This window comes from Paroedura picta, chromosome 15 (assembly GCF_049243985.1).
Source record: "Paroedura picta isolate Pp20150507F chromosome 15, Ppicta_v3.0, whole genome shotgun sequence".
NCBI classification, from domain to species: Eukaryota; Metazoa; Chordata; class Lepidosauria; order Squamata; family Gekkonidae; genus Paroedura; species Paroedura picta.
Window position 1 is genome coordinate 8,623,594 of NC_135383.1, and position 24,657 is coordinate 8,648,250.

Below are 24,657 nucleotides of genomic sequence, written 5' to 3' on the forward strand. Positions count from 1 at the left end.
AGCAAAGGTTGGAGACACACTTTTCTTGGATGCTTTAGGATGCTTTGGGCTGATCCTGCGTTGAGCAGGGGGTTGGACTAGATGGCCTGTGTGGCCCCTTCCAACCCTATGATTCTATGATTCTATGATTCTATGATTCTATGTGACGCAAATCAAGAGGGAACAGAGAGCTGAGTGTCCCTCCAGCCTGTGCAAGTCACTTACCAGGTGGTGTGCCGCCATGTTTTTTCTTCATGCCAGGAGTCACCGTCACCCCTTTGGAGGCTGGAGTCTCCGTGAAAGGGGTCATGGCCTCGGGCAGTCCGATTCTCTGGCCTTGAGATATCATCCCTGAGAACAAGGGAAGCAGAGAACAAGCAGTGGTCGATGCGGAGTCTTACCAAGGACAGGACAAAAAAGCTCCCCTTCCTTCCGGCCTTGCTTCACAGTCGCTTAGAGCAGGGGTAGTCAACCTGTGGTCCTCCAGATGTCCATGGACTACAACTCCCATGAGCCCCTGCCAGCAAACGCTGGCAGGGGCTCATGGGAAATGTAGTCGGTGGACATCTGGAGGACCACAGGTTGACTACCCCTGGCTTAGAGCAGCTGAGCCACAGCCACAGACATATTTCCTCAGGGACACTGAATGGAAGAAGACATTCTCCAGACCCAGCATCAAGCCAGCCATCCCCTTCCTTGTCTGTCCATCACCCGACCACTGAACCTCAGGTTTTGATCCCACCAAATCTACCTAACCCCCTGAAGAGTCTTGTCATCACACCCTGCTGAACCCAAGGACCACGACTGCTCCGTCTCACCTTCGACGTCGTCCTTGAAGAGCTCTTCTGTTCCGAATTTCAGGATATCGTCCAGTTCTTGTTTTGTCATGGAACCGGACTTGGAGCCGAGACCCGGACGGACCACCAAATGAGTCAGCATCATCTTCCTCTTGGCCACCTGGGTGATGCGCTCCTCGACGGAGGCCCTCGTCACGAAACGGTAGATCATCACTTTCTTGTTCTGCCCGATCCGGTGGGCTCTGCTGAACGCCTGGACAAAGAGGCAGGGAGAGGCTTCGAGTCTGTGGGGGAGACTAAATGCCTCTTCTGTCCTCCCCTGCCTTGAAAGTAGGAAAGTCTGGTTCTCCTGATGCCAACCGATTGACTTGGCTGACCCTTGGGGTGACGCCCTCTAGCGTTTTCATGGCAGACTCAATACGGGGTGGTTTGCCAGTGCCTTCCCCAGTCATTACCGTTTACCCCCCAGCAAGCTGGGTCCTCATTTCACCGACCTCGGAAGGATGGAAGGCTGAGTCAACCTTGAGCCGGCTGCTGGGATCGAACTCCCAACCTCATGGGCAGACAACTTCAGACAGCATGTCGCTGCCTTACCACTCTGCGCCACAAGAGGCTCTTAGCTGAAACACCAAGTCCTGAAATCTCAAAGGCAACCTGTCCTGTTTGAAACTCTGCTGGAAACTCTGATGGAACCCATCTCTTGCCTCCAGCAACCTCTAATCTAGATACCACAACCTGCAAGGGCTGAGGGCCTTCGGAAGGGGAAGGCCTCAGCCACTGATCCTTGTTGGCCCTCCATAGTAACTGACTGGCCACCGTGTAGGACAGGATGCTGGACGAGATGGACCACTGGTCTGATCCCGCATTCAAGCCCCTCTTGAGAATATTTTTAAAAAAACAACAATGAGGATTTCAAAGTTCTACATTGTGACCTTTTTATTTTGTGCACGCACACGGGAAAGTGTCGTGCTTGCATGCGGCAAACGGCTTGGCAGAAATTGCTCCTGTTGCCTGCTCAGTGGCAGAAATGCATTGTGGGAAGAGTCAAGCCCACCCGCCCCTCCCGGAGTTGTTTATAATACCCGGCCTGCGTAATTTCCCTCGCAACGGTTCGATCCGCAGCAATGACAAAATGATGGCATGTGGCTGCCGGCTCATAAAGGCCTTCTCCTGCCAACGCTGGCGTATCCAACGTCTGCCCAAGCAGGCCATTTGGCAAACCAAAGAAGCCTGCCGGTTGGTCTTTTAACAGTGTTGGCAATTACTTCTTAATGGCCGTACCTGGCAATTGCGATGGGGGAAGGAGAATAAGGCATGTCCGTTGACCTGACTTGCTTGGAAGAAAAGCAGGACGAGATGAGACAGGTGAATGGCCCACACTCACCCAACCTTGTCAGAGCTTGAAAGCTCAGTGGGTTTGGCCCTGGTTGGTGCTTGGGTGGGAGACCGTGGAAGACAAGAGTTACTGTGCAAAGGCAGATGAGAGCAAGCCACTTCTGGTCATCGCTTGCCTTCAAATCCCCATGAGAGATCACCACAATATTTTGGGGACATACTCAAGACAGTTCCTGTATTTACAGATCTGCTGCCCGTTCAAAATGATTTTAAAAGCTCTTCATCGAGCTGAAAACGCACGGCCTCGATCTGCATCCCAAAACTGTACCACTAAATCCAACAAAGTAGGCTGAGAAGATTACAAATCTCAAGGTGGGGCTTGGAGTTCTCCTGGAATTACAACCAGTCTCCTCTCTACAGTGATCAGTTCCACCGGAATAGAAGGCCACTTCAGATGGCAGACTCTATGGTAAACCATAGAGTCCTCCCTCTGAAGCTGCGGTATCCCGTAGAGTCTAGGGGGAAACAGAAGTCCTAGAGTGGCATTACTCCCTCCCTTCCCCAAACTCCACCCTCCCGAGGCCCCGCCCCCCAGATCACCAGGAACGTTCAAACCTGGGTCCGGCAATCTTACAAGGAGACAAACCAGCTCTAAGAGATGCTGTGGGTTCAAAAAGCCAGCCGAGGAGGGGATGGCCCGTCAGGCCCGTCACGAGAGGAACCTGGCTGCCCACTGCATGCAGGCAGAACGCTGACCTAGCTGGGCAATTATGCCCTCCGCCTCTCCCCCTTTCCCAGCAAAAATTAATTTTTAAAAGGCAGCCTTGCGATTAAGCCCCGGACAAAAAGAGCCACGTTAAAAACAGGCCACGTAAAAAGAACATTCAACAGCACCAAAAAAGGGGACGACATGCAGCCGATTGGGGGGGGGAGGGTAATGACATAAAAATGAATAACATACAAACTCCTTCTCATGCAAAGGAGCTGGTGTGTGCATGGGGAGGGGGGAGATTAATACAAGAGGGGGCAGCGACAGGCAGGCACTTCCCAGAAACATCAGCAACTCTTTGGTGGGGAAAGACAGGTGGGTTTGGAGACGACACTCAAAGCACCAGAAACAACTTTGGGGTGGGGGAGGTCAGAGAAGAGAAGCAAGGGATGCACAGGGGAACACGGGAGGGCACAGGAGCATCAGGGGTTACCGGTGTGTGTTTTACCAGATGGTTGGGGGGGGGGGGGAAGGAAAAGCCAGAAAATTAACCTGGATGTCATTGTGGGGATTCCAATCAGAATCGTAAATAATGACCGTGTCGGCCGTAGCTAGGTTTATGCCCAAACCACCAGCTCGGGTAGAGAGCAGGAAACAGAACTGCTGAGCTCCAGGAGCTGAGGACGACAAAAAATCCACAGGATTGGGGTGGGGGGAGCAACAGGGTGAGAGACAGAAAGGAGGTCAGGGTTAGCCAGAGAAGCACGGACGTCACAGGAAGTCCAGGAGGCGTCCCGACTGGAAGGAAAGAAGCCAAGACGGGTTAGTGGCGGACAAGGAAGGGATGGGTTAAGGCCTGGGACAGGCACGGGACAAACAGACAGCCTGAGCAGCCTTTTTGCAGAGTGCTCAGACTTAGACAGGAGGGTGCCCCATGCATCCAGTTCAGCTAACAGGTCTACATGGATGGCACGTTTTCTCGAGTCGGTAATTCCCGGCCCAAGTTCTATGAAAGGACGGCTTGTGCAGCATGAGAAATGAACTAAGGGCACCTGTGAGCCCAAAGCACACCTGCAGAAGAGTCTGCCCTCTGTGTCTCTGCATGATTAACTGTCCTGACCATCCAGCTGTGGCCTATTTGGGGGCTGGAAACTAAACAGGATAAAGCTTCAGTATATACGAGCTGCCATTTTGTTTTTGTTTATTTTGGGGGGGGGGCAATGCCGTGTCAGAGCTAAAACAGCCTCGAGAAGGAAACCGAGCCCTGAATAAACCTAGCGATTCATTCTCCTAAATTGACAAAACTTTCACTGGAGAAAAAAAACTCTTGTTAGGCTTTTGGTCTTGCAAGTTTCCAGGGGTTCAGGACACACTAATAGCTTCCAGAGGTGCCTGGGCGAATGGCATCCTAAACGGGAAAGCCGAAAAAAAGTACCGTTGAATCTGTCGATGGCTTCCTGCCTCAGCCCTCCTGTGATTCCCCCATCAATCCTCTCGTATTTATAGCCTTCATATTCTAAGAAATCTTCCAACAAGTCCAGCATCTTTGTCATCTACCAAAGAAACAAAACAAAAACAGACTGTGAACTATGACATCATCAGGGGAAGAAACAGTCAATTTATATGCTCCTGCAAGACCCCCCCCCCATACACACACATAGAGGTTCCCCATTGAATCTCTGCATGATTCCCTGCTCTGGTCTTGCTTCCTTCCCAATCAGTCTCCACTGGGCTGTGGTAATCCTGCCCTGAATCTGTAACAGGTGTGGCTGAACAATCATTAGTTCTGAGGGGGGAAATCACCTCTCCTCCAAGGAGCCTACCCACTGCACCTCTGGAAGAGTTACTGCTCTTCTTGATGAGAAGGCACTCTCAGACCAGCAACTCATGCAGAAACATAGTCGTCAGGATCATCTAAGAATATGCAATCCTTCCTATCTCGTACTCCCTTGGGGAGAAAAAGTGAAGCAGGTTTTCCCTTTCAGCTCAGCAAAACGTGAGCCTCAGCCTGGGGACAAATTGTCACTAAGCCTTTCTACTGAGATCCTCCACACTGGCCGACAGCACAAGGCAGTTCAGTGCTAGAACACTTATAAAGGATTAGTAGTGAACATTCAGACTTTTCTGGCCACAAAGTCAGTCACCCCATAACACAGACAGGGACTGGAGACCAAAGAAACAGCCGCTTAAAGACGACAGAGTGAGATCTGAACCGGAGACTCCCTGCCCTGCCGCTGGGCTCCCTACTGTAATGCTGCACTGGCGGATCCAGAGCCACAACGGTGAACCTCTCTTGCAAGGCCGAGATTATTCAGAGCGCTTCGGCTAACAGGCTTGCTCTTCCCACCCGGCTTCTGCTCCCTTTTGCTCTTTAGCTGGTCTCCTGGGAAGTTCCCAGTTTGCCCTGTTTGGGCCACCTGAGCCTCACCTGGGAGAAAATGAGCACCCGGTGGCCTCCGTCCCGCAGCTTTTTCAGCATCTTCTGCAGCAGCATCAGCTTTCCCGAGGACTTCACCAGCGAGCTGCCATCGTAGGACCCGTTTGGTAATACCGGGGCTTCCTAAGAGCACAGCAAAGCAAGGTAAGGGGGGGCTGATCCATCCATCCATCCATCCACGGGGGTGTGGGAGGTTAACGTCTGCTGTGCACCTCTCACTGAATGACAGCGAGTCCTAAGAATCAAGGCTGCCTACTCTGGATCAGCCGGGGAGCTGGGTTGGTCTGACGTATTCCTGAAATATTATCTCTGATGAAGAAGTGTGCATTTGTCCTACTCTGGTGGAGAGGTTAAGAGCGGCGGCTTCTCATCTGGCGAGCCGGGTTTGATTCCCTGTTCCTCCACATGCAGCCAGCTGGGTGACCTTGGGCCAGTCACAGCCCTGATAGTGCTGTTCTCACAGAGCTCTCTCTGTCAGAGCTCTCTCTGCCCCACCTACCCACATGTTGTGTGTGTTTGGGGGGGGGAGGGAAGGCAATTATAAGCTGCTTTTGAGACTCCTTCAGGTAGTGAAAAGCAGGGGTATAAAAACCAACTCTTCTTCTTCGTCACCAATTCCTTCTCATCACCGTTCCAAAGGAAACCTCCGCATACAAAACTCACATTTATGTTGTTCCTTTGGCTTTAATCTCCTCTTCTTTGGGGGCTCCCCTCCCCTTTTACTTGATATTTTGGCTGCAAGGACTTGTGGTATTACCTGGGCAGGAGAATCCCCCTGGCTGGCAGGCGGGCAGGCCTCCCCAGATGCCTGTCATGGCAGCAGAAACGCAAAGGTCGAAAGCAAATCAAACAGACCTACCACGGCTGCCACGGGGAAAAGGTACGGGTGGTTGCAGCATTTCTTCAGATCCATCATGATGTTGAGCAGCGAGACCTGGTTGCCCCCTCCTTTGGAGTTCAGGGCTTCAAAGTTCCTTGTCAGGATCAGCTTGTAGTATTTTCTACATGGGCAGAAGGGGGAAACCGGAATGGAGGTTACGCTTGGCTGCACAGGTAACAGGGCCGCCCAAAGCAACGCTGCATCCCTCAAAGTCTGTGGACATCAACAATACTACCAAGGTTCACACCACTGTCATAGTGATCTTCAGAAAAAGCACCGGCAGAAGCTCTAAGGCCTCCTTGTACTGGGGACTGATTATAACACGGCACTATCGTCATCAATACTCTGGCAGCCCACCATTTCTGGACCCCACGAGACGAGAGAACCCCACACCAGGTCCCCTGAAGAGAGCCATGGCTCGATCCCGTCAGACCTAGCTGAATCCCTGCAAATCCGGCGGGACCAGAACTTACTTCTGCATCTGACTGAGCTCCACCCTGACGATCAACTCCGTCTTGGCAGGCATGTTCTTGAACACGTCGGCCTTCAGCCTCCGGAGCATGTGAGGGCCCAAAAGGTCGTGGAGTTTTTTAATCTGGTCTTCCTTGGAGATGTCAGCAAACTCTTCCAAGAATCCTTCCAGGTTGCTGCGGGGGATAAGCAGGATATCAGCCGGGCAGCAGAAGGAAAGCCACGTGGGGTCGACTGATGGATACATTTTGCCCGCAAGGAGAAAGACGCTTAGCTGCTGGGGGATGGAAGAGCATGCCTCCCGCTCCGTTCATAAAATGCACAGCCTCAATTTGCCTCTGAGATGTGCAGGGAATGGGGGGGGGGTTAACCCTTCAGCCTCCGTTTGGTTTTCCACTGTTCAAAACAGGGTTCCCTGCTTTGCTATGAGCATATTAAAGGAGAAAGCACATGGCTTTTAAAAACAAATAAGGAACACATTTTCAGGGGATCATATCACAGTGACAGACTTTCTCCTGAGCCTCAAGGGAGCCCTAAAATCCAAGTATGGGCAGCACCCAGGCGAGCCTGCAGTTATGAGGAGAAATCAAGTAGAATCACCTCTTTCTCCTTTTCTGTTCATAATTTGCATCAGCAGAAGAATGAACCAAGAGACATTTTTTTACATTATTCCCACCCAACACTGCAGCCCCTTTCTGGCATATTTTGCTCATGAGGTTATTCTGATTCTCATAGGGAAGTTTCAACAAAAATGTGGGGTTTTCTTTGGGGGGGGGGGTTGGGGAAGGAAAGGGTGGACCTGCTTCTTGTAGTTTGAATCTCAATGATGGGACGATTAAACTGTTTTTACATGTTCGTAACTTACTGTTGCTTTGCTAGTCACCTTGAGTCTAAGGCAATGGTTCTCAACCTGGGGGTCAGGACCCCTTTGGGGGTCGAATGACCCTTTCACAGGGTCGCAGCAGGGCAAGCAGTTTGGCCGGGGGGGAATGCCATCCACACAACAGCCTTGCGGGGTAGATCGAGATAGAGCGTTCGTCTGTCTGGAGCAGTGGAAAAGAGCGAGATCGGCATGGTGGGACAAGAGGCAGAACTGAACTGAGAAACCCCCGGGGGAAAAAAACAATTTATATACAATCACGAACAATGGATCTTCACGCCATTTTTATAGTTTTGGTTTAATTTCTGGGAAAGAACCCTTGCATAATTTTATGGTTGGGGGTCACCACAACATGAGGGTCATGGCATTAGGAAGGTTGAGAGCCACTGGTCTGAGATAAGGCCGGATAAAAATGCTTTCAAGCAATAAACTTCCATGAGCACTTCCAGGGGATCCAATTTAACAACAGTCTTGTGGGGTAGGCTAGTAGCATTCTTTCCCCCAGAGAGAGACTTTTCCTGAGCCACTGGGCGAGATTCAAAGCACAGCCTTTCTGATCTGCCTCTCTGAATGTCAGCCACCAAGCGATGCCAGCCTGAGCTGTGCAAATTACTCACTTGAACCTCTCTGGCGTGAGGAAGTTCAGCAGGTGAAAGAGCTCTTCGAGGTTGTTCTGCAAGGGTGTCCCGGTGAGCAAGAGCTTGTAGTCAATTTTGTAGCTGTTGAGCACCCTAAAGAACTTGGAGGAAGAGCAGGGGGAGAAACGGAGGGGACCGTTCAGGCCAACCATAAGAGGATCTTGAGTTCTGGCCACTGCCAAAAGACATCAGGCACCAACCCCATCAGCAGTTGTGTGCAGCTAAACAAAAGTGGATCTAGACATTGCATAGAAGAAGATGCCGGTGAGAGCCACAACTCTGCATAGGAAGGGAAACTGTGACACCCTCCCATCTAACGCTGCCTCTGACCCCCATCAGGTTATGAATAGAAGGGAAAGGAAACTCAGGACCACAACTTTGGGGGGAAATGAAGCAGCACAGCAGCGTTTCTGGCCATGGCCCCAAGTTCTATGTAGTTCCTTCCACAGAACCTGCTCTCAAGATCGATGGCTCAGAGAGGCATAAAAGAGAATTATTCATCCTCAGCTGCATTTCTTCATCAGTAGCTGCTTTAGGCTTCGGTAACGTGTCATTCCCAGGACCAGAAATCATGCAGGAATGCAGGGAATAGACCGCCTTCGAGGGCAGGTAAGCCTTTCAATTGCACATGGTAAAACCCAACATTTTGGGGGTGCAAGAATGTTGCTTTGGGGGGAAATGAAGCAGCACAGCAGCCCTAACTCTATGATTCTATGATTCTATGATTCTGTGATTCTATGATTCTATGATTCTGTGATTCTATGATTCTGTGATTCTATGATTCTGTGATTCTGTGATTCTGTGATTCTATGATTCTATGATTCTATGTAACACGCTTCTGGTTTCAGTTTGGGAAGTATCTCAGAATTCTAGGGACCCAGACAGTAACTCAGCATTCATTCCAGATCCCCGCTGAGAGATAGACCTACCTTGGACTGGTTATTCTTCAGCCTATGCGCCTCATCAACCACCAGGCAAGCCCACTCAATGGATCCCAGGATGGCCTGATCGATCGTGATGAGCTCGTAAGACGTGAGCAAGACGTGGAATTTTATTTGCGCTTCTTTCTGGAGGAAAGAGGAAGAGAGCGTCGCTGCCCTCCGGTAACTCAGCCAACACAGGGGAGAAACAAATGTGCGTCCATTTGCACCACAGGGCAGTATGTCAGCAGGCCAGGTCTGGGCTATGAATCAAAGCTACAGGAAATCAATGGCCTGCCTTCCCCTCGCCTGCCATCTATGAGCAGTGAAATGGATTAGAAAAGCAATGCAGAGCAAACAGAAATCTCTGGAGCCCGTCCCATAAATCTGCCAAGCTTACAAAACAGTATTTCTTGCTCCTTTGAGAAAGCATCCACCCTTATCTCTGAGAAAACACCCCAAATTGCATCCAAAACTTGTGAGAGTTAGAATTAGGGAGCTGTTTGGGTTGCCAACCTTCCAGGTGGGGGCTGGAAGTATTTCAGAATTGCAGCAGATCTCTGCATTACAGAACAGATCTACTGGACAAATCGTACTACTGGAGAAACAGATCTACCGGGAAGGCTTCAGCTCCCTTTCCTTCTCAAGCCCACTTGTCTCCAGGTCTCGCCACAACATCTCCAGGAATTCCCAAACCCAGAGTTGGCAACCTCCATAGAAATGGAGGCCAAATAAATAGTTTTCCTCTTACTGCTCCTAAGTCCCCTGCCCTCCCCAATTGTTGCAACAGGGGAAAAATTAAAAATTGGGGGAGCTCTGAAATCAACTAATCTGAAAGATTACCTTTGAGCAGGCATGAAAATTCTTTTTAATATAAGGTCTTGTACTCTCAGTATGTGGAGTATGAACATTTTTATATGCAACCAACACCATTAAATGATAAAAGCTGGATGGACATATACACTCAGGAGTGGGTCACGCGGCTCACGTCTCCCCACGCCGACCCCCTACCGGTGCTTACCTTCATTCGGAAAACCTTCTTCCCAGTCCGGATGGCATTGTCCTCGAAGGAGAACTCGTTTTCGCGGATGACAGACCGGCTCTCCTTGTCCCCCGTGTACGTGACCACGTAGAAGTCTGGCGCCCACATCTCAAACTCCCTCTCCCAGTTGATGATCGTTGACAGGGGAGCGCTGACCAGGTACGGACCCTTGGAGTGGCCCTGTGAAAAAGACACGCAGCTAATCAGAAGAAGAGTTGGTTCTTCTATGCCGCTTTTCTCTAACTGAAGGAGGCTCAAAGCGGCTTACAGTCGCCTTCCCTTTCCTCTCCCCACAACAGACATCCTGTGAGGGAGGTGAGGCTGAAAGAGCCCTGATATTACTGAAGAAGAAGAGTTAGTTCTTATATGCCGCTTTTCTCTACCCGAAGGAGGCTCAAAGCGGCTTACATTCGCCTTCCCTTTCCTCTCCCCACAACAGACACCCTGTGGGGTGGGTGAGGCTGAGAGAGCCCTGATATTCCTGCTCGGTCAGAACAGCTTTATCAGCACCGTGGTGAGCCCAAGGTCACCCAGCTGGCTGCCTGTGGAGGAGGATCAGGGAATCAAACCCGGCTTGCCAGATTAGAAGTCGGTGCTCCTAACCACTACACCAAACTGGCTCTCAGCAGTCCCCTTGCAAAAGATGCTGGAGAAAACAGGCCACGGGTCCACGTCAGTGCCGCTGCCTACCTCTTTGTACAGAGAGTAGAGGAACACGATGGTCTGGACGGTCTTGCCGAGGCCCATCTCGTCGGCAAGGATCGTGTCCGTTCCTTGCGCCCAGGAGAACCGCAGCCAGTTGAGACCCTCCAGCTGGTAAGGGTGCAGGGTGCCACCTGTTGTATCAATATACCATGGTTGCTTGTCAAATTTCACCGTTGGCTGCGGAGGGGCAGGCGGGGGGGGGGGGGGGAGAAAAGGTATTAATCAGGCGGTCCACCGATTAAAAGATTTTATTTTATTTTTTTCTGAACTTGATGCGCTGGGTCATCCCGTGATCGTCCTAACCTGGATGGGCCAGGCTTTCCTGCTCTCATCAGCTCTTGGAAGCTAACTAGGGTCAGCCCTGATTGGTCCTTGGCTGATACGCCACCAAGGTCCAACCCCCTGCACTGTGCAGGACACTCCCAACCCTCTCGCTCACCCACTGTCACCCCCTTGAGCCTTCCCAGGATCCTCCTCTCCATCAGATGGCTCTCCAGCCTCTGTTTAAATATCTCCAAAGATGGAGAACCCACCCCCTCCCGCTCCCCTTCTATCTCCATCTCTTCCCTTCCCCGCCAGACCTTCTCTCTCACTTACGTCCACCAAGGGCGTTTCAGGAGGCCTTTCCAATTTGTCGTCGTTCAGCTTCTTCCCTCTCTTGCTGAGTCTTTTGGCAAGGCAGCTGGTGTCCTCCCCCAGCATCATCTCCCTGTGTGGGAGGAAGAAAACGATGTGGGAAAGAACCCGCCATGAGCCGCACCGTTGGACCATCCCGGCCCGGCGTTTCCCGTTCTGACTGGTAGCCGCTCTCTTTGGTCTTGTGCGGAATCCCTGAGTTCCCTTTGGCCTGGGATGCCAGGGGATGGACCATGGACTTCCTGCATGCAAAGAAGGAAGTCTAGCACTCAGCTACGAGCTTCCCACCCACCCATCCACCCCAGCCTCCACTCGCCGAGTTCCTTGGGAAGGCCTCAACTGGAGTCGCTGCTACCCGGCCGTGATGTCTCCAGGTCTCCGGCACTGACCTGTGATTCCAGTACTGCTGCTCGAAATTCTCATAGTCCGGGATATCCATGCCGTCGCTCTCCCAAGTGCACTGGTCGTAGGAGAGATCTTTCCACTTGATCAGGTAGTGGACGTCTCCCTTCTTGTCAAAACTGGACAGCACGACAGAAGAGGAGTTTGTCACAGCTGGGTCACAAAGCCGGGACACACACGTCGTCCCCGCTCTGCTGTTGCAGGCAGGCTGTATTTCCAAACGTCGCGTCCTGGCCTTTTGGCTCAGATCAAGTGGAGTCTCTGGAGGTTCGACTGAACTTTGGAGAATTATATCAGCTGGTATTTTGTTTTAGCGAAGGCCCACCCAGCACTCCTCATGACAAGGGCTGGAGCGGTCGCCCTATGAGGCTCAATGATTTATTTTATCTGTCATTTCACAGAATCACAGAGTTGGAAGGGACCTCCAGGGTCATCTAGTCCAACCCCCTGCAGAATGCACAAAACTCACAACTCCCTGCCTGTCCACAGGGACCCTAATTTCATGCCCAGATGATGCCCCCCCTCCCAAAAAAAACCCAAAATCTCCAACCAATTTGGCCTGGAGTAAATTCATCTCCCTACCCCAAAGTGGCAATGAGAAGAAGAAGGAAGAAGAGCTGGTTCTTATATGCCACTTTTCTCTTTCTCAAAGTGGCTTACAATCTCCTTCCCTTTCCTCTCCCCACCACAGACACCTTGTAAGGGAGCTAAGGCTGAGAGAGCCCTGATATTACTGAAGGAGAAGGAGAAGAAGGAGAAGAAGGAGAAGAAGAAGAAGAAGAAGAAGAAGAAGAAGAAGAAGAAGAAGAAGAAGAAGAAGAAGAAGAAGAAGAAGAAGAAGAAGAAGAAGAAGAAGAAGAAGAAGAAGAAGAAGAAGAAGAAGAAGAAGAAGAAGAGTTGGTTCTTATATGCCGCTTTTCTCTCCCCAAAGGAGTCTCAGAGCGGCTGACATTTGCCTTCCCTTTCCTCTCCCCACAACAGACACCCTGTGAGGCGGGTGAGGCTGAGAGAGCCCTGATATTACTGAAGAAGGAGAAGGAGAAGGAGAAGGAGAAGGAGAAGGAGAAGGAGAAGGAGAAGGAGAAGGAGAGTTGGTTCTTATATGCTGCTTTTCTCTCCCCAAAGGAGTCTCAGAGCGGCTTCCATCCGCCTTCCCTTTCCTCTCCCCACAACAGACACCCTGTGAGGTGGGTGAGGCCCGTGCCGTCACCTGTGGTTGAGAATCCGGTGAATCATCATCCACTCGGGCTTGATGCCGTAGCGGTAATACTTCTCCTCCATCTTCGCGTAGTGGGGGTCTTTGTTCTTTCTCTTCTCGCTCTTGCCGTCCTCGTCGCCGGAGCCGTAGTCGAAAGCCGGCGGCTCGTCCATGTCGTTCTTCCTTTGGTAGTTGCGGTACATCACAGTGTGGTAGAGCTCCAGCTGCGGGACGAGAGAGCGAGCCGGGAGGGGGGGTCAGGCGACCACATCCGCCCTCCCCGCCCAGGGCTACAACAGGGACCGCCCTGACCCCGCTCACCTGGAGCTCCTTGACCCAGGAGCAGTGCCAGTAGGAGAGGCCGGCCCATTTCACAAAGAATTCTCGCTCTGGGGTCCCTTCCAGGGGCTTCGGAGGAGGGATCGCAAACTCGGCGTCCACGGAGGGGAAGGCAGACACAAGCGGGGCTGGGGGCTCCTTCCAGACCCAGTGCAGAATCCGCTGGACTTTGCCTTTTAAAGGCGGGCACTGAAGGCACAACAGGGAGACAAAGACACAACAAAAACGCCCCCAGCGTTCAGGCTCAGCAGGACGGGGCACTAAGGGTTTGCCTGCTTGCACGTTTTGCCTGCGCTTGAAAGGTTCGCTGTCACACTTGCTTCTCCCCCGAACTATTTTGGAATAAGATTCTCCCCTCCCCAAACCTCCTCTTACTCAGCCTCCAACCCCTGCCCTCCCCAAATCTTCAAGTGTTTCCCAATTCGGAGCTGGCAACCCATTAATCATGGAACTCCCCCCAGAGGCCCTGAAAGGTTCTGATATTATTTGAAACCAGTGAAAAGCTAAGGCCCTAAGAAGCCTACGATCCTGATTTCAGGCTGCAACAAAAGAGAGTTCAAGAAACCAGGCAGGACTCGGAAGGGGTGGAAGAAGAGGAAGGGTAAGAGGAGGAGGAGGGGAGACATGCAGGCTGAGAGCTACTCCTCGCATTGCCCCCCCAGGCTTTCCTACAAGCCACCAAAGCTCCAGAGCTCAACCTGCCTCCAATGCCGACCGACAGAGAGACAACTCCCATGTAGGCTTGGGCTTCTGGCGCCGAAGGGAGCTCCAACCCCCCTGAAGTCTCATGGGATGCAGCCCCCACGGAGGCACGGCAGCTAGTCCCACCAAGGAGGTCACCAGCGGGAAGGCGGGCAAAGGGCACGGACGGCGCAAGGAAGGCGGAGGGAACTCACTGTACACCGAGGGCACAGCCATTCCCCGTTCGGAATTTCGGGGAGCGGAGGGTTCAGGCAGTGCAGGTGGTAGGACGACGGGCAGGTGTCGCAGCAGAGGAGCTCCCCGCCGTCCTTGCAGGTGCGGCAGAACTCCATGTGGTCGTCCTCCTCTTCGCCGACCTCCTCTTCGTCGTCTTCCTCGTCCTTCGGTTCCCACTGGATGCCTTCCTTCTCCTGGCGGGGCATGGGAGGCAGAGCTGAAACAAGCTGGCTTTTTCCCCAAATGCTGCCCTGGTACAGGGTAGCCAAACGGTGGCTCTCCAGATGTCCATGGACTACAATTCCCATGAGCCCCTGCCATCCGGCAGGGGCTCATGGGAATTGTAGTCCATGGACATCTGGAGACCCACTGTTTGGCCACCCCTGATCTAGTGAATAAAGCCTCAGACTAGAATCGGGGAGAGCCATTGTGCCCTGGAAGCTCACTGACTGACCCTGGGCCAGTCACTCACTCTCCGCCCAGCCTACCTCACAGGGCTGTGGTAAAAATATGAATGAATGAATGAATGAATGAATGAATGAATGAATGAATAAATAAAATAAAATATAGTGGAGAAGCAGGGAATGACACTGTAAACCATATTGGGTGAGAGGGGAGAAAGGGTATAAGAAACATGGCATAAGTAAATGTTCTCCAGATATTCTCCAGATAATGTTCATTTTTAACGGGTTTTAATGGGGGTCATGCTGTTCTTTATTCTTTTACTGTGAACCGCCCGAATGGAATGCAGCGGTATATAAATGCAAAAATAAATACAACAAATAAACATTTGTTAGAAATGTGAAAGTGGGAATTGCAGTGAATTCAATATTTAAGGACTGTCATGTGACAGACAGAATCACACTATATAGAGGATCAGGGAAAGATCTCTTGAGAACTTCAAGCGCGGCTGCCGGCCTTGGAAAGCAATACTGAGAGCAAAGGCCAGACTCAGCAGGAGGCAGTTTCACATGTGTTCATCCAGGAAGGGAAAGAGAGACAGAACGGCCCCTCCGCTGCCAATCTCCTTACGCAGTGTGGGCAGCTCCATTTTCCTTCTGGCGCCTTCTCCAGCTCGGGATCCAAACAGACAAGATGGTAGGCACGGGGGCACGTGTCACACAGAATTATTTCACCGCCCTGCTGGCACACTTCGCAGTAATCCTGGTGGTCCGTCTCATAGCCGTCCCCTTCCTCGACTGAAAAACAGAAGAGGGGCAAAGAGAAGGGAGTCCCCCAAAGGGAGGACCGAGGAAGCGTTATCTTCAGAAGGGAAACGTCCTGTTTGCCAACGCTGGCCCAGAGAAGGCTGCCTTTCCTCTGAGAGCACACAGAGTTCCTCAGTCCGCAATAGAGGCAAGGCTGCCAGCTCCAACAAGGGAAATTCCAGGAGATTTGAAGATGGTGCTTGTGGAGGGGAGATAGTCTCTATAATTTCGAGGTCACGAGTCAGCGTGTGGTACTGGCTGGAAGGGAATGGTCCACACCCCAGCCAGACCACCTGGCCTGCCTTCCCCGCGACAGTGAGGCAGGGAAATAGGAAAGAATCTGGACTGGGACTCACATCTTTTTTTCTTCTTCCTCCGCTTGCCCTTCTTGCCCAGGCCTGCCGAGGACTCGGATGGCACCGAGGAGCTGTGGATGCTGGCGCTGTCCAGGTCGGACTCCTCACGCTCCTCTTCCTCACTCTGCAAAGGAAGGGGACACCGGGTTTTTCTGAGCACAGCCGAAACCATAAAAGGAACACAACCCAGCCTTAACAGGTAGGAACTCAGAAGCTGAGCTGTACAATGAAAGAATGTAAAACTTGTCGATTGTTTATTACGGTGCACAATTAAAAACAGAATAAAAACTTCATCAAAACTATCCTTTTTATTCTGTTTTTAATTGCGCACTATAATAAACCATCAACAAGCTTTTCTGAGCACAACCGAAACCAAAAAAGGAACACAACCCAACCTTAACAGGTAGGAACTCAGATGCTGAGCTGTACAATAAAAGAATGTAAAACTTGTTGATTGTTTATTACGGTGCACAATTAAAAACAGAATAAAAACTCCATCAAAACTATCATTTTCATTCTGTTTTTAATTGCGCACTATAATAAACAATCAACAAGTTTTTCTGAGCACAACCGAAACCAAAAAAGGAACACAACCCAGCCGTAACAGGTAGGAACTCAGAAGCTGAGTTGTACAATAAAAGAATGTAAAACTTGTTGATTGTTTATTATAGTGCACAATTAAAAAAGAATTAAAAACAGAATAAAAACTTCATCAAAACTATCATTTTTATTCTGTTTTTAATAGCGCACTATAATAAACAATCGACAAGCTTTTCTGAGCACAGCCCAAGGTGTCCGGCAGCCAAGGCCACAGAAGAGGGGAAGTCTGAATTTCAGGCCCAGTTCTGGGACCGTATTGATTGGCTCCCGTGAGCGGGATGGCAACCCCGAGAGCCGACGTCACTAGCTTACCGAGGAGCCCTTTTTCCTCTTGTTGGCGATCCCCGCAAAGCGGTACTTCAGCCCTGCCACCTTCTTCCCTTTCCCCTTTTTCTTGCTGTCTTTGGTGCTCTTTATCTTCTTCCGCACGCCGGGGCCTGGAGGAAAAGGAAAACAGGCGGCACTGAAGTCAGTGGGGGTAGACAAGAGTCAGTGCTATCTGGACCACCTCAGGGTCTCAGGTTGAGGTCTTGCTCTTCACGTATTGATCTTCTTTTTAATGTGGAGACACCTAGATTTGAACCCAGGACCTTCTGCATGCCAGGCAGATGCTCTACCACCGAGCCACAGACCCCCTCTGGTTGGAATCCGCAGCTTTGGTGGAAACGGGCCCTGAAGTCTCTGTGCTCCTCTGATCGGCTCCCCCTTCCTTGCCTCGCTTACCTTTGCCCTCCTTGGTTTTGGCTTTCCTGATGACCGGCTGGGGAAGCAGCGGTTGTGGCACGCCGACGGGGAGCGGGGCTGGAGCTACGGCCACCGTCTCGACGGCAGCAGCTACGGCAGCTGCCGCGGCTGCGGCCGAGCTGCCTTTGAAAGGGTTGTTGGCGCTGAACTCCCGCCACTTGGCACCCAGGACGGTCATCATCTTGGACATGGGGATTTTGGGGTTCCGCTTGGCCACCAGAGGCCTGGGGAGAAAGGAAGGCGGTGATTGAAAGGGCAGTTCATCAATACACACCAGCCCTGCTGAAATCAAAGAGCCCTGAGCAACACAGAGGACTAATTTTACTAACACTTAGGGAGTAAGTGAATTATGGGCGACCCTGCGCCATTTTAATAGATTAAACTGTGCTGAGATTCAATGGCACGCTTTCTTGGTTCGATTTCTGTTGGTTTGGATTTCTTTTTTAATCTCTTTGGGATTCTACAGCAGAGTCCTGTAATTCGGAACGGGGACGGTGGTTGCTCCTTCTAGCGGTGGGCCGCTGCTATTCAGCTCTTATTTGCCACCCTCCTCCTCGCCGTTCAGGGCAAGAAAAGGGCAGGGAAGGTGGCATGGTATGGTATGGCCCTCTATTATCTTATGTCATATCTTGGACGCTAACCAGGGTTGGTCCTGGGATGGGAGACCACCAAGGAAGGTTCTGCAGAAGAAGGCAGTAGCAAACTCCCTCCCTGCTTTGAATTCTCTTGGCTGGGATCACCACAAGCTGGCTGCAACGTGATTGCACTACTGTAGAGCAAGCCAGCATGGCACCCACGATGCTCTGCGGCTTTTGAACAGGTGCAGGCGTCACTGTTAACAAGGGGGCTGGTTACACTCCAAATAAGTGCTTTTGAAGTAAGATTTTTATCTGCAGATCCAGGTATCCCCCTGGAAGCTTTGCATGGATTTAGCTGTCTGAAAGGGGGCTCAGCCCTTCGCTAGTAGGCAGGACCATACCCACGTCGATGGCTTCCCAGTGCCTCTAAATAAGAGGCTTGCTGTGGCTACCCTTGGCAACTAACCAACAGAGTTTCATCTCCAAATTGTTTCATCCCCCTACCTAGCCATTTCTGGGGTCTCACCTAAGAAACTGGCTGAAGGCCTTGTAGTTTGTCAGCATGTGATAGTCTTCTTCGGAAAAAGCATAGTCCACGTCATCCAGGCCCCATTCTTCCATGAGCTGAGCAGAGCTCTTGGGCTCCTACAGGGAGGTGAAGAGCAGAGGGGCGAAGAAGAAGAAGAAGAAGAAGAATAGGAAGAAGAAGAAGAAGAAGAAGAAGAAGAAGAAGAAGAAGAAGAAGAAGAAGAAGAAGAAGAAGAAGAAGAAGAAGAGTTGGTTCTTATATGCCGCTTTTCCCTACCCGAAGGAGTCTCAAAGTGGCTTACAGTCGCCTTCCCTTTCCTCTCCCCATAACAGACACCCTGTGGGGTGGGTGAGGCTGCATGACGAGGCAGCCGTGCCAAGCCCTTACAGCAGCCTTCCTTGACTTTTTCACTGTTGAGAAACCGCTGAGACATTTTTCGGGCTTTGAGGAACCCCGGAAGTGACGCGATCATGCGAGATACGGGTGGGAAGCATGGCTGTGGACACGCCCACCCGGGGCTCCTCCCCTTCCCTCCAGGCCCGTCATTGGCCATTTTGGGAGGAGGGGGCGGGTCATGGTCATATCACATGATAAATGTTGAACACGTTTAAAATATATATTACAAATTAATTAACTCCCACCCGTTCAGGAAACCCTTCCAGGGCCGTCAAGAAACCCCAGGGTTTTTCGAAACCCCGCCCTACTGCCAGATGCTCCGTGTGTTTGTTTTACAACGTTTATATCCTGCCTTTCTGCCCTCACAAAGGCCACTGAGGTGTGGAGTTCACCTGTGTAGCGAAACCTCACCCACATCCCAGAGGCAAGGGCTAAGGGGAATTCCTTCAGCAGCTTGAAAGGAAGAGTAAGACAGTGGTGCCGGATGACAGGGCTACTTTCCACAACCGCCCTCAAAAGAGGCAATGAAATTTCCCGCATTCTGATTGCTGGGAGGCTGAGAAGCATGGAATTGTGGTCCCTGTAGGTGAAGAGGTAGTTGTGAATTTCCTCCAATCTGCGGGGGGTTGGACTAGATGACCCTGGAGGTCCCTTCCAACTCTCAGATTCTGTGATTCTAAAAGCCCTGCCAGAAACAGTTTGGGCACACTGTGATTGCTGACCTTTGGGGCTGCAATTCCAGGCCCCACCTGGAGGCTGGCATCCCTATCAAGACTTCTCACGCTGAGGTGTACCTTTAAGCCTCCGTCCTCATTCTCTTCCTCGTCTTCCTCTTTTTTTTTCCGCTTGACTTTTTTCTCTTTCTTCTCCTTCAGCTTCTTCTTCTTCTTTTTGTTCGGGGAATAATCGCTGCCTTCACTGTCCGATTTATCGCCCAGCTCCTCCTCATTTTCAGAAATGTCATCATCGAGGCACCCCTGCATTTCGAGAAACACAAAATCAGGAGTCGCATCCTTCCGTAAGGACTCATTCGATTTGATTCCAACGTTACGTTTTCGGGAACGAGCGCTCACTTCAGATGCCAGCAAAAGATCCCTGGTTTGTGGACAGTTTAGGAGGGAAGATCTTTTTGGGGGGTGGAGGGAGGGGACAACACAAACTGCAGGATCAAGAAGCCAAGGAACGTAAGAACGATAGGGTGAAAACTAATTATCTACTTACAACATTTACACCCCACCTTTCTGCCCACATCAAAGCCATGAAAGTGGAGATAAGATGAAAGACATGCCTATTTAAATCTTAAAAACCACTGAAACCGAACAAAAAGACATCATTGCGACAAATAAAACCCGGTTTAAATACAAGAATACAAGAAAAGGCATAAAAACCCAACGGGAGCAACCCAAAATAAAACACCGATCAGGAAGGAGAATTTCCCCGCTCTCCCTCATTTGCGTGCCTGGCCTCCACTCCGCCATATCTGAACGTCCCCCAAGCCACTTCACATCAAAACCAGATGGATTTTTCACATTTTATTCAAATCCTCCAAATAAAATATTCTAACTTGAAAGGGAAGAGGCTCTTCCGCCTCTACCAGCGGCTAATGAGTTTGGGTTCATCAAGTTTCCCGTTTGATAATAAAAAAAAGAGGGGAGGACTGTCCGCCCGCCTTTCACCGGAGACATAATCACTTATAATTTTGGCCTGGGTAATTGGTTGCCATGGCAATGCCTGCAGACCCCGCTGAAATCCCATCCCTCCTTCTGCCTCCGTCTCTGGCGAGGACCTCCGCCTACATATGCTCCCATTCAAACCGGAGGCTGGTTGTTTTATGTCAATACGTCTCGTGTCGGTTCTGCTGCCGGGAGCCCAGCGAGGACGGCGAGAGCGAATCCGTTCAGCTGCCAAGGAGGAGGATTTGGGGCCGAGCGAAAAGGAAATGAATCAATAGCTCTCGCCCGTTTTTGCAGAAACGGCCGTGCAGAAATAATTTTGAAAATCGGAAGGCACAGAAAGGGAGGGGAGGGTAAAACAAACGCTGAAAATTACTGAATCGCCTCTCTTTTTTTTCCGGAGGGTGGGTGGAGGTAATGCTGTGTGGGAGATCTGATCTGGATAGCCCAGGCTGACCAGATCTTGTCAGAACTCATAAGCTAAGCAGGATTATCTTTGGATGGGAGACCTCCTAGGAATACCTCTGAATGTCTCTCAACCTGAAAACCGCACCAGGCGTTTCCGTAAGTCTGCTGTGACTTCCCACCATCAGGACATTGCTCAGAGCTCTAGCAGGTCTCACTCTGCTCCTAATCCACAGGTTGCAAGATGCTACAGCACTACTACAACTATCGTGGATTCTGCAGCAACTATCTGCCGCTCAGTGGCCTGCCTGAGAATTCGACTGCGATCGATTGCTATAGCACAATAATGCTTGCCTGAGAATTCAGTGGGGTGCAATCGCTATCGTGCAATAGCCTGATAAATTGAGAGAGTTTTAAAAAAGCCTCCAGCAACAGGGCTGAGAAAACATTAGGGGTAGTCAAACTGCAGCCCTCCAGATGTCCATGGCTGGGGCTCATGGGAATTGTAGTCCATGGAACGCTGGCAGAGGCTCATGGGAATTGTAGTCCATGGATATCTGGAGGGCCGCAGTTTGACTACCCCATAGTGTTGAAGAGCTACTACCAATCCATCGGATCGATGACCTGGCCGGTTTGGCTGGCTGGTTGCTTTCCAGGCAAAAATGGAAGCGAGCAGAACTTCCTAGGTCAGCGTTACTAGAGAGCTGGCAGAGGTGAACACCTATGTCACTATGTTACTCTTGTTTATTCAGCCTTTTGACCGTGGAGGAGCTCTTGAAATCATTCTTCAGGCTTTGAGGAGCCCCGGAAGTGATGTCAGCTGGCCACACTTCCCTGCCACGCCCCCTGGAAGTGACACGTCCCCAGAAGTGACATCACCGCCTGGGTTAACAGGCAGGTTCGAGGAGAAGTGAGACAGGAGGCGGTTTAAGGTGGGAGTAGGCGTGCAGGTTCTGCCCCCTCCCAGAAACCACGAGAGACCCTCACTCATGCTCAGGAGGGGGAGCAATAGAAGTAGCTGGCTCCCTAGCTTGTGGCCAATTGATTACAGCAGGAGCCCCGTTCAGAGCTCCCACAGATCCTCAGGAGTCTATGGAGCCCTGGTTGGGAATCTCTGGTTTATAACCGAAAGAACAATGCTTATCGGTTGCACACAGCTAGGAAACGGCAGTATTCCCACGCTCAACAAACAAAATCCAAAGGTTTCACAGATCATTTTAATGCCCTGTTATAATAAGTCAGTTTGGTCAGCACCGCCTCAGTCCAGATCCTTTCAGATCCATTGCTGAGGGTGGATCCATTGATTTCCAGACAGCAGCAAGCCACCTTCTCGCTGCAGCCGCCAGAGATGCAACCAGGATCACGTCATCCGATCCAGTAGAAGGCTGCAGAAAACCAAGCGAGCGTCCCTTAATTTGCACCCTGGGATGTCCTCGAGCGATAACCGCACTCCCTCCCCCAAAAAGGTGCATGGAACAGACATCACCAAAAATGTATGCGTAAAGCTTACGTTCACAGAGTGAGAAAATGCCTAGGCTTGCCATGCGGAGGGCTTCTTGAGGATGCGTCACCCAAAGGCCCCCCCCCAAAAAAATCCCCAAATCAGCAACGCTACAGATGCAATGAGTGTTGCCACGTAAAATTGCCCCTTTCAAAATCCCCTCCCTGAAAGGCTTCCAGATTCCCCAGTGCTGAACGACAGGAAACCACCCACCATTCCTGCCTCCGTCCTTTCCCAAAGCAGTCCCCGCATATAGCTGGCAGCACGGCAGACTGCAAATGACTGCCTGGTTTGCCCAGGAGAAAGATGGGCCGGCAGGTGCAGAAGCAATCAGTCAGGTTAATGGGATAAATACCAAACAGATGCTCCGCCAGTCACACAAAGGCTGTGGCACCCCCATGCGCTGGCAGCATCGAGGCCCTCCCAAACCAGGGGAAGATGTACAGCCGAGATGCCTTTTAATTCGCTTCAGGTGTCTGCGGAGAGCACCTCCCTCCAGCATGAAAAGGATCCATGTGCCTATAAGCCTCCTGCTCTCACTCATGGAAATTGATGCTTGCATAAATGTTTACTGATTGGGCATCCTTTCCTTCCTTTCACCCGTCACAAAATGTGGGTGGGAGCTTTCCAAAGCACTCAAAGCCCAACTCCAACCTCCTGATGCATTCTCCCACATCCCCCCCCCCCCAGCTCTGGCTCCTGAAATTTCAGAACCTGACATCCAAGGCACATCAGGACCATAAAGGCTGGGGGGGGGGGGGTCCAAAGCGCCATAAGGGTGACAGACTCAAAGAAACGACGTGGGAAATACACACAACGCTGAATGCTGAGCACAGAATCACTGAAGGCCTTCTGAGCTGCCCAGCATCTCCCAGGGCTGCGTCCCACCCACCAGGCTCCCTTCCACTCGCCATCCACAGGCGGCACGGTTGGTATGCAGCGGGCTGCCAAGATTTACGGCTACTCACCGGAGACAAACTGCAAATGAGGTGCTGCATTGCAGATGGAGCACCACGGAGTGAAAGGGGCCTGATGAGTTGGGCTGAAGGCTTTCCGCACGGGGAGGGCAGAACAGGGCAGGGGGACAGCCTCAAATACTTCCCTTGATGGGCACCATGATGCCCATGGGTCATGAGCTCCAAACTTTCCTTGAGCAAGCCTGTTCGGACTTTCAAATCCTGACAGCTCATCCACTCATTCTGCAAAGGGTTGGCCAAACTGGCTCTCCAGATGTCCATGACTACAATTACCAAGAGCCCCTGCCAGCAGGGGAATAGCAAGGGCTCATAGTAATTGTTGTCCATGAGCATCTGGAGAGCCACTCCTGGGGTAAACGGGATGGTAAAACTCTCCCCTCCCCCTAACAGAGAACAGAGTTTTAGAGGAATTAAATAACAGGAAGACTTCAGGAATAAATTTCTGGGGACTTCAGGAAAATCTTCCTTGACCTGGCCTGAGCAGGCCAGTGGGAGAGGAAAAGGAGGAGATAAAAACTCCTCATAGAATCATAGAATCATAGAGTTGGAAGGGGCCATAGAGGCCAACTAGTCCAACCCCCTGCTCAACGCAGGATCAACCCAGAGCATCCTAAAACAGCAAGCAAGGAGGAAGGGCTCTTCTGTGCTGATTCCATCACAGCAGTCAAAACTCTTAAATGAGGGCTGGAGGAAGCAGCCATTAACCCTGTGCTGGCCGGATTGCTGAAGGAACCTTCAAGGTAATAGAAATTCTGCAACTTCCCTTCCTAAGCTAAGGCATATGCCCTATATTCTCACATCTGATAGGTGATGTACAGAAAGAGGGACAGGGGCACTCTATGTTCTCCCCCTTCCCTTCTTCCCCCTCCTGTGGGATAAATGCCCAAGCACTTCCCTTTCCCATATACCGTGCAGCTCACCCCCCCCACACACACACACACACACAGCCTTCCTAGGAGCCATGCAAATTAAAAGACAACTTGGTGAAAATTTACCAGTTCATCATAGCCTCCCTGCCTGAAACTGACCACAGTCTCATTTCCCTTCATGAAACTGACAAAGAGTGTTCTGTTGAATGTTCAATCTTGCCCAGGGGTAGTCAAACTGTGGCCCTCCAGATGTCCATGGACTACAATTCCCATGAGCCCCGGCCAGCGAATGCTGGCTGGGGCTCATGGGGATTGTCGTCCATGGACATCTGGAGGGCCACAGTTTGACTACCCCTGATCTTGCCCAAGGGGGAGACAGGGGGATGGGGGGGGGGGTGTGCTAGTGCTACTTTGGAACTTCATTGTAATGTAATCCATGTTCAAAAATATTTATAAAAATACAATGGGAAGTGGAGGAGGGCGGGCAGAGATACAGCATCAGTGAGATCTCAAACGTTTGAGGTGGGAAACAGTG

The 24,657-nt window shown here is 51.1% G+C and overlaps 1 protein-coding gene across 2 annotated transcripts in view; it reads right to left on the reverse strand.

Annotated features, from left to right (window-relative positions):
• Positions 1-24,657, reverse strand: part of CHD5 (chromodomain helicase DNA binding protein 5) — a 48,768-nt gene that overhangs the window by 19,242 nt on the left and 4,869 nt on the right. For both annotated transcript variants that reach the window (XM_077311763.1, XM_077311764.1), the window contains exons 3-24: positions 19,492-19,674; positions 18,299-18,417; positions 17,174-17,418; positions 16,763-16,887; positions 15,851-15,974; positions 15,319-15,485; positions 14,265-14,480; positions 13,351-13,557; positions 13,042-13,253; positions 11,819-11,950; positions 11,391-11,502; positions 10,779-10,970; positions 10,068-10,268; positions 9,056-9,193; positions 8,106-8,227; positions 6,611-6,784; positions 6,117-6,258; positions 5,249-5,380; positions 4,256-4,373; positions 3,373-3,497; positions 798-1,029; positions 205-330 (exon numbers count right to left, since the gene is read on the reverse strand). In XM_077311763.1, the coding sequence (XP_077167878.1) occupies positions 205-330; positions 798-1,029; positions 3,373-3,497; positions 4,256-4,373; positions 5,249-5,380; positions 6,117-6,258; positions 6,611-6,784; positions 8,106-8,227; positions 9,056-9,193; positions 10,068-10,268; positions 10,779-10,970; positions 11,391-11,502; positions 11,819-11,950; positions 13,042-13,253; positions 13,351-13,557; positions 14,265-14,480; positions 15,319-15,485; positions 15,851-15,974; positions 16,763-16,887; positions 17,174-17,418; positions 18,299-18,417; positions 19,492-19,674 (3,544 nt within the window). The remainder of the gene's footprint in view (positions 1-204; positions 331-797; positions 1,030-3,372; positions 3,498-4,255; positions 4,374-5,248; positions 5,381-6,116; positions 6,259-6,610; positions 6,785-8,105; positions 8,228-9,055; positions 9,194-10,067; positions 10,269-10,778; positions 10,971-11,390; positions 11,503-11,818; positions 11,951-13,041; positions 13,254-13,350; positions 13,558-14,264; positions 14,481-15,318; positions 15,486-15,850; positions 15,975-16,762; positions 16,888-17,173; positions 17,419-18,298; positions 18,418-19,491; positions 19,675-24,657) is intronic.